The following is an 8,134-nucleotide window of genomic DNA, read 5'->3' on the forward strand; positions in this document are numbered from 1 at the left end:
CCTCCCGGTGCGGGCGGGCTCCCGCGCGGGTGCCCGCGGCTCGGGGCGGCGCGTGACCGGCTGCCGCCGCCGCCGCCGCCGCCCGCTCCGCCGCAGAGCCCGGCCCGCCCGCACCGGCACCGGCACCGGCAGGTCAGCGCGGGGGGCTGCGGCCCCCGGGGCACCGGCATTGGGGCTGCCAGTGCTGCGGCGGGCGGCGGGAGGGGGCTGGCAGCACCGCGGCCCGCGCACCGCGCACCGGGTACCTAGCGGCGGAGCCGGCCCGGCGCGCTGCGGGCGGGGTCGGCGGGATGCGGCGGCCGCACCGTCCTCGCTCTGGTCCCCCACCGGCCGCGGCCCGACCCAGCAGTGCAGCCCCGCCGGTTCCCAGCACCGCACCGCGGGGCCGCCGTCGCAGCACCCTGGCGGTCTCGGCCCCGTTCCCGGCCCGGCGGGTCTGAGCCGTGTGTGCGGCGGCAGCGCGGGGCACCTGGCCGGGCATCCCCGCCGGAATGCGGCCGGGACGCGCCAAGGTGAACGGTGCGCGGCGGAGCGGGGCCGCCGCCGGCGGGGACATGCGGAGAGGACACTGGGGATGGAGAACCGGGGAGGAGACACCGGCAGGGACACGGGGATTGAGCACCGAGAGGGGGATATTTGGGATGAAGCACTAGGAAAGGGACACCGTGGATGCTGGGGGTCAGGACCACTAAGCACCAAGGACCACCCACACCGGAGACACCGGAATGGGGAGCACTGGGGGACACTGGGAAAGGGAAGACTGGGCATGGGTCCACCGGCGACGGGGACAGCTGGCAACAGAGCCCAGGGCTACCCGGGAAGGGACAGCCAAGCTACTGTCTCTCTCCCTGGGCAGTGGGTGGCCAAGGGCACCGCAGCCCCACAGCCAGTTGTGCGAATCCCGTGGGCAGCTGCTTTGGATCCTGGCTCATCAGACCTCCATCCCCACAGGGCCGACTGGGTACTCACCATGGCTGCAGCACAGCTCGTCACCTGGGGGATGCTCCTGGCCACTGGGGTCCCTGCCAAGGCCCAGGGCATGCTGCCGGCAGGGCTGTCCTTGGGTGGGGACCCCTTGCACAGCCCTGCCTGGGGACAGCAGTGGCCAGGTCCATCCCCCACCTGGGAGGCATCGGGGGAGCCAAGCGGTGCCGGAGCCCCAAGGAGCGAGCGCTGGGGTGTCAACAACCCCGTGCACTGGTCCCCACCGCTGCAGGCAGGGGATGGCACCAGGGCACCCCTGGAGATGGAAACCACTACAACAGGCACTGATACCAAGGTCTGGAGAGATGGCAGCACAGTCCCGGCCGTGACAGAGGAGTCGCTCGTTGCCTGGCAAGGACACGAGACTGAAGGCCAGGACAGCTCCCTGCCCCACGGCTCTGCACTGGGGACACCGGGCCTTGAGATGCCCATGGACAGAGGGGCAGACTCACCAGGACCACCCTGGGCAGGGCAGGGCCTGTCCCTGTCCAGGCAGAGTGTCTCCAAGACAGTCGGCACCCCCAGCCCCCAGCCAACTGTTTCCACCATTGCCCTGAACCCCATGCTGGCGGCACGGATGCTGACAGCAGATGCCCACACAGGAGGACAGCCAGCGACAGAAGAGGCCCTGGTCCTCCCTCAGGATGCACAGCTCACTCCAGCCAGCAGCCAGTCAGTCCCACTGGGCACTGTCCCTGTCTCCAATCCCACAGGCATGGGGCCATCCTGGGGTCCCCATGCCAGCCCTGGCTCAGTGCAGATGGTGGGCAGCTGGGGGGACACGGGAGGGCCCCCCAGTCCCTCCCCAGCTCTGCCCAGCTCTGCCCAGCAGCTGTCACACACAGCCCCGTCCTGGGGGTTGGCTGAGCCCTGGACTCGAGTGTTCCTGTCCCACCAGCGCAGCACCCGAAGGGCCCCACTCAGCCATGCCACCACCAGCCCTGGGGATGTAGCCCCTCGCACAGACCCTGGGATGACAGGGCAGCGGGGAGCCCAGCCTGCCCCAGGGCCCATCCCCAGCACCAGCCCTGCACCACCTCCCGCCTCCAGCACAGCCACCCCCGGCACACCCAGGACAGGTAGGAGCCAGCACAGTGCGGGGGGACCCTTTGGCGGGGACCAAGTTCCCACAGGGGTAGGCACCCTGCTCTGCCCTCTCTCGCAGGGTTGCTGCCCGAGGAGGACGTCGGCTCCCCGCAGCAGGTCCGGGGTGCTGTGGGGCCTGTGAGTGTCCCAAATGCCACAAAGACAACCCCACAGCCAACGGCACATCCCACCACAGGGACACTCAGGACAAGGCACTCAGGTGATGTAGAGCTGTGTCCAAGCCCATCCGTTCTGCAGATGCTGTGGGAGTCCATCCCTGGGGCGTCGGGGCTGGCTGGGACGATGGCAGCTATCTTGGGCTGACCAGCTGGGACACAGTGACACCTTCAATCAGGATTGCACCTGACAACGGCCCTAATCTACTCCTGCCCGCAGGGATTAGTGCTAAATGCTCGGTGGGTGGGGGCTTCCCCAGGGGGGTGGGGGATGTGACCGGGGATGTGCCACCCCCTGCACTGGGCGATCTGACAGAGAACCCTAGGAGGTACTAGTGGGCATAGCCCCAGCCAGCACAGGGTATCCCCCGCTGCAGTGCTGGGGTGCCACAGATGATGCATCCCAGTGTGGGGTGCAGATGGGGACCGGGTGCAACCAAGCCCCCACTCCCCACTGACCGTCCCGTCCTTCCTATCTGCAGACACGTCAGGGACACGGACCCCAGCCCTCAGCACTGCGACCCCCTCGGCCACGTGGCGACGGGCAGGGATGACGCCTCAGCCAGCCCCTCGAGATCCATCCTCACCGCAGCCGCAGCCCAGCCGTGCCCCCCGAGATCCATCCTCACCACAGCCCAGCCGTGCCCCCCCGGCGCCGGGGGCCAACGGGACCGGGCTGCGCTGGACCGAGCTGCAGCACCAACTGGGCTTCTCCTGGGAGGCCCATGTTTATGGGTTGGCTGCCGTCTTCCTGCTGCTGGCGCTGGGCTGCCTGGCCGGGCTGGCGGGGACAGCCATCCTGCGGCCCCCACACCTGCCCCACGTTGTGGGGGCTCACGGGCTGCTGCTGGCCGCCTGCCTGCTGCGGGCAACCTTCCTGCTGCTGGATCCCTACGGGGCACGGGGCCGCCTGCCCTCCCCGGCCCTGCTGCTGCTCAGCACAGCCCCTTTGCCCCTGCTGCTCGCCGCCTTTGCCCTTCTGCTCCAGCGGCTGCAGCGCCTGGCCCAGCTCCAGCTGCTGCCGGCCCGGCTGCGGGGGCTGCCGGCGCTGGGGGCTGTGGCTGCCCTGCAGAGCGCGGTGATGGGGGCCGCCGACCTGCTGCCGCCTCGGCTGGGCCTCACCGCCGCGCTGGGGCTGCAGGCGCTGGGCTGCGCGGCGGGGGCTCTGCTGCTGGCGGGGGGGCTCTGGGGGTGCTGGCGGGTGCTGCGGGCTCCCTGCGAGGGGCCGGGGCCGGGGCCGCAGCCGGGGGCGCGGGCGCTTCTGGCGGCAGCGGTGGCGGGGCTGCCGGTCTGCGGGCTGCAGCTCTACAGCGCCGTGTGGCTGCGAGGGGTCCTGGGGCCCCCCTGGCGCTTCTCCCGGCCCGGCTGGGCGGCACAGCTCTGGCTGCGGATCGGCGAGCTGGGCACGGCCCTGGCGCTGCTGGCGGCCGCCGCCGAGCCTGTGTGCTGCCGGTGCCGCCGCCGGAGCCCCGCCGGCCACTCCTGCTGGGCCAAGGCACTGCGGTACTTCTGCGCCGGCCGCAAAGCTGAAGCACCCGAATACCCCAACAACTGCTACGACTGGGCCGGTGGCAGCACCGGTGGCACAGGTGTGGAGCGGACACCCGCCAATGACATCTCCAAGAGCCTCATCCGCAACCCGGCGGAGCAGCTGCCCCTGCGAGCTCTGAAGGACAGCAACGAGGCCTGGGCAGCTGGCGCCGGGATGCCGGGGCTCAGCCCCAAGTGTCCCAACATGTTGGCCGCCCGCTCCTGCGCCGCCTTTGAGCAGGGCTCATCCCCCTCGCTAGGAGAGCTCATCTTCCGCCCGCCGTCCCCCATCGACCTGCGCCGCAGCATCGACCAGGCGCTCTGCCGCCGCCACCTCCTGCACGACGGCCTCTTCGGCCGGCCCCGCCGCGGCTCCGGCTCCTCACTGCACGGCTCCCCAGCCCCCGACAAGACCCCCAGCTTGGGGCGCATGGTGCGGTGCAGCTCGCTCACGGAGCTGCCCTGCCCCCGCCAGCCCCCTGGCACCATCACTGTCACCGTCACTGCCTCAGCCAGCTCACTGGAGAGCAGCTCACTGAAGATCAGCTGGAATCCCTGGCGTCATGGGCTGTCTTCCCCCGACAGCCTGCCCCTGGACGAGGCACCCAGCCGGGCCCCTCTCCTGGTGCCCGCCGGAGCCCCCGGCTGGGAGCGCGAGGGTCCCCGCGCCTTCCCAGCCCTTGGCAAGGCAGTGGACTCCCGCAGCCTCTCCAGCGACACCATTGAGCTCTGAGCCCGGGACAGGCAGAGACTGGGGGCGCAGGAGGATGATGAGACCAGTGTGAGGGTGCGGGGGTCTGATCCTGCACCTCTGCAGGGCCGGGCAGGGGCCGGCTCTATTTGTGCCAAACGAGAGAAATAAAGAGTTTATGCTGGGAGGAAACGGTCCTGTTGGCATGTGAAGGCGATGGTGGGCAGCAGCACCCCCAATTCCCAGCACTTCCCGCCCTGAGCAGCCAAGCTGGGTGTGCAGAGCTTTATTTCCTGAGATATGGACACACAGACAGATGGGCACACCCTGACGGACAAACCACAGACAAATGCAACGGCCACACTCATGCATCCAGCAGGGCCCCCCTGCCGGCACAGCACCCTGCCAGCGGCAAGGGGGCCCCAGCCTCCCAGCCTGGGAGGGGAGATGGGCTCTGCCCAGGGATGTGGGGATGAGGGGTGGGATGGGGGGGCAGCGCTCCCAGCCCCACAGCTCAGGGCATGGGGGGACCCAGCCCCCCACTCCCCCCAAAAGGAAAGACCTCATGGGAGGGGAGTCCTACAGGGCCAGGAGCCCCAGCCTGGGGGCAGATAGCAAGATCACCCCCTCACCTGCCCTGCCACCCCCTCACCTGTCATGATGCCAGGCCTCTCCTCCAGAGCACAAGGAGCTGGGAGCAGCATGCTGTGCCCCCCAACATGGTGCTGCACTGCCTGGCATCACCCCTCCAGCCACAGCGGGCTGTGTGGGAGCCCCTGGGATCAGGTACTCCTGGCTCATTCTGCAGGGACAGCAAAAACGAGACCTTACGCTAAGGGGAGGCTGGGGGACGCATGCAGGGCACAGCATTGTGTGCAGGATGCAGCCTTGGCAGCCAGCCCTGCTTGGGGGAGGCCCCGCACCCCAAGCTGAGCCTGCCCCTCCGCTTGCGCCCAGCAGCCCCAGAGCTATCTGCCCTTCATGAAGCCATCGAGGACACGGTCACTGCGGTCAGAGAGCCAGTAGCCGGCCATGGCGGCCACAGCACCGATGAAGATGGCGGTGAAGACCATGTCGCCCTTGGCAGCCAGTGTGGCAAGGGCACAGATCATCACACCAAAGAACATCTGCTGCAGCACCACCACCTCATCATCGGTCACGTCGTCAAAGAAGCCCTTCTCTGGGGCATCTGCATGGACAGCACTCATGGGAGGGCACAGCTGAGAAGCAAGAGCCCCCCAGTGTGTCCCACACCCTTTGCCCAATGCCCATGTCCCCCTGCATTGCATTAGGCCATACCAGGGGGCTTGTCCTCAACGCACTGCCCGTCTCGGCGGATGTGGCCTGGGGCGCAGACACAGCGGTAGCTGCCCTCTGTGTTCTCACACACCTCCTGCACCCCTGTGCACACTGGCTCCTCAGCACTGGCACACTCATCCACATCTGGGGAGAAGGCAGTGCTCAGGCAGGGCTTGGGCAGTGGGGAGTGACCAGAATGGGCCCCCAGCCCACAGGAGGCACTCACCCAGACACTTAGCTCCATCCCTCCAGTAGCCCTTGTTGCATTTCTTGCAGCGAGCCGGCCCGGCGCCCATGCAGCCGATGCAAGCCGTGGAGCAGTCTGCCAGCAGGAGAGGAGCCAGGGTTGCTGCCAGAGCTCCTTCTCTGCCCAGACAGGGTTGGCCTCAAGTAGGGAAGAGCCACCTGCATGAAAACCCATCACCTCCCTCTTACCTCGGCACTCATAGGAGCCCTCCGTGTTGACGCAGTACTGGTTGGCTCGGCAATGTGCCATCTCCGTGCCACACTCATCGATGTCTGCAGGAGAGGTGGGGATGGCCCCACTGAGCCTTGGCTCTAGGGACACAGCCCTCACAGCCCCGAGCTCACCCATGGCACTAACTCACCAATGCAGCGGTGCTCATGCAGCACCCAGCCCCTCTTGCAGCGAAGGCAGCTGGAGTCCTCGGGCCCCGTGCATCGCCCGCATGCCTGGTAGCATTCTACAGGCAGGGAGGGCAGGTGTGGGCACAGGCAGGGAGGAGCTGCCTGCACCCAGTGCCTGGCCAGCACTGGGGGGACGCCCACCTACCAGCACACACGAGGTGGCTCTTGTTCCGTGAGGCCTCGTAGTAGCCATCACCACACTCAGCGCAGAAGGGGCCGCCGTAGCCCGGGCTGCAGACGCAGAGGCCGGTGCCGCGGCGCGTGCCATCACCATCGCATCGCCCGTTGCCACTGCAGGGCTGCCGGGGCCCACCGGCACAGGCTGCACAGGGAGAGACCAGCCGGCTGGCAGCCGGGGCAGGGGGCGGCAGCCAGGGGGACCCCTCCAGCCCTGCCAGCTCCCCACTCATCACACAGCTACTCACGCCGGCAGTCTGGGCCGTAGGTGCCAGGCGGACAGCAGAGCATCAGCCTGTCTATGCACAGCCATTGGAAGAAGTCGGGGTGCTGCTGCCGCCTGAGGAGGGGGAGACACAGCACTCAGCCCCCTGCCATCCCCATCCCCATTCCCACCATGTTCCTCTCCCTAGACTCACTCATGGAACCACCACTGCTCCACATGCTCCTCACTCCGCTCCAGCAGCTGGTGGCAGGTGAAGTCCGAGGGGGCACAGACACCCTCCAGCACCTCCAGCAGACGGGTCTCGCTGCAGGGACATGGGCCAGTGTGGGATGTGTCTTCTGGGTCAGCTGGGTTCCTCCAGCCCCTCCTTGGAATCACTTACCTGTGCTGGTACTTGGACAGCTTCTCCTCCTCCCAGGCTGTGTTACCCCCACCAAAGCCCTCATGCTCTGTCCGCTCGAGGCCCTAGGTGCATCGTGGGGGGTGGCAGTGCAGGCATAGGACCCCCGATAGCCCCTCTCCCCATAGGATCCCACCAGACACATCACTGCCAAGAACCTGCCACCCTCTCCCCACCCCAGAGCCCAGTCATTGTGCCCCTGGGAATGCTGTGGGAGTGCCTCCATCTCACCAATGTCCCACTCAAGCCACCCCTCTACCGGGCCCTGTCACCACCCTTACTGCCCCGGCCTGTGATGCCTCTGGGTCCCCCAGCTACATCCCTCCACCCAGGACTCCCTTCATCCCTGCTCACTGTCACCTCCAGGCCGTGTCCCCCATGTTGCCACCCGTGGGTCCCCCCCTGTCAGTGTCCCCTCGCTCCCGGTTACCCCCCAGCAGGGGCTGTGTCACCCTACACCCCTCGGTCCCATTACCCCCCGTGTGTCCCCCCGTCCCGCACCCTGCTGAAGCTGTCGGCGAGGCCGCGGCAGGCTCGGCACGGCTCGGCCCCGTCCCGGTGGGGATCGGGGTCGGCGTGAGCCGCTAGCAGGACACCCCCGAGGAGGGCGGCCCCCAGGAGGGCAGCCCCCAGCCCGGGCCCCGTGCGCCGGGACGGCCGCGGCAGCAGCGGCAGCGGCAGCGGCCCCATCGTCCGCCCGCCCCGCCCGCACCACGTGGGCCGCGCCCGCTGACTCAGCGCCCGCCGCCCCCGCCAATGGCCGCGCGCGGCCGCCGCCGGCCCCCCGCTCCCAGCCAATCCGCGGCGCCCGCTGAGCCCGCCCACCCGCGCCTTAAAGGGGCCGCGGGCAAAGGCACCTGGCTGGGCCGGTGCGGATGGGCCGCGGCCGGTGATCCCGCACGGAGCGGGGCCGGCTG

General features: G+C 68.9%; 2 protein-coding genes across 4 annotated transcripts; one reads left to right on the forward strand and one right to left on the reverse strand.

Moving 5' to 3' along the window:
* The first annotated feature begins 55 nt into the window (after positions 1-55).
* Positions 56-4,659, forward strand: PRRT3 (proline rich transmembrane protein 3). Of its 2 annotated transcripts, XM_085072506.1 has the most exons (4): positions 56-132; positions 952-2,063; positions 2,150-2,290; positions 2,729-4,659. In XM_085072506.1, exons 2-4 carry the CDS (start codon positions 971-973, stop codon positions 4,507-4,509), a joined length of 3,015 nt encoding a protein of 1,004 aa, XP_084928632.1. In that variant the 5' UTR covers positions 56-132; positions 952-970; the 3' UTR covers positions 4,510-4,659. The 2 variants fall into 2 exon arrangements, with proteins under 2 accessions (XP_084928632.1, XP_084928631.1); XM_085072505.1 differs by lacking the exon at positions 56-132 and having other exon boundaries at positions 421-2,063.
* A 79-nt stretch (positions 4,660-4,738) lies between these two features.
* On the reverse strand, positions 4,739-7,936 carry CRELD1 (CRELD disulfide isomerase 1). 2 transcript variants are annotated; one of them, XM_085072523.1, is made up of 10 exons: positions 7,719-7,936; positions 7,200-7,282; positions 7,011-7,121; positions 6,840-6,931; positions 6,560-6,736; positions 6,375-6,470; positions 6,202-6,285; positions 5,993-6,088; positions 5,767-5,910; positions 4,739-5,269 (listed from the first exon to the last, which is right to left on the reverse strand). In XM_085072523.1, exons 1-10 carry the CDS (start codon positions 7,905-7,907, stop codon positions 5,265-5,267), a joined length of 1,077 nt encoding a protein of 358 aa, XP_084928649.1. In that variant the 5' UTR covers positions 7,908-7,936; the 3' UTR covers positions 4,739-5,264. The 2 variants fall into 2 exon arrangements, with proteins under 2 accessions (XP_084928649.1, XP_084928648.1); XM_085072522.1 differs by having other exon boundaries at positions 4,739-5,656.
* Positions 7,937-8,134: the final 198 nt, after the last annotated feature.

This window comes from Lichenostomus cassidix, chromosome 12 (assembly GCF_008360975.1).
Source record: "Lichenostomus cassidix isolate B80296 chromosome 12, HeHo_3.0, whole genome shotgun sequence".
Classification (NCBI taxonomy): Eukaryota; Metazoa; Chordata; class Aves; order Passeriformes; family Meliphagidae; genus Lichenostomus; species Lichenostomus cassidix.

Excerpts from the sequence above, each read along its gene's own strand:
- CRELD1 (XM_085072522.1), bottom strand. The coding sequence starts at position 7,907 with ATGGGGCCGCTGCCGCTGCCGCTGCTGCCGCGGCCGTCCCGGCGCACG. Across the intron at positions 6,932-7,010 it reads GAGCAGTGGTGGTTCCATGA|GCGGCAGCAGCACCCCGACT; the intron begins GTGAGTCTAGGG and ends CCCCCTCCTCAG. Across the intron at positions 6,089-6,201 it reads GGGCTCCTATGAGTGCCGAG|ACTGCTCCACGGCTTGCATC; the intron begins GTAAGAGGGAGG and ends TCCTGCTGGCAG.
- PRRT3 (XM_085072505.1), top strand. The coding sequence starts at position 575 with ATGGAGAACCGGGGAGGAGACACCGGCAGGGACACGGGGATTGAGCAC. Across the intron at positions 2,064-2,149 it reads CCCCGGCACACCCAGGACAG|GGTTGCTGCCCGAGGAGGAC; the intron begins GTAGGAGCCAGC and ends CCTCTCTCGCAG. Across the intron at positions 2,291-2,728 it reads ACTCAGGACAAGGCACTCAG|ACACGTCAGGGACACGGACC; the intron begins GTGATGTAGAGC and ends TCCTATCTGCAG.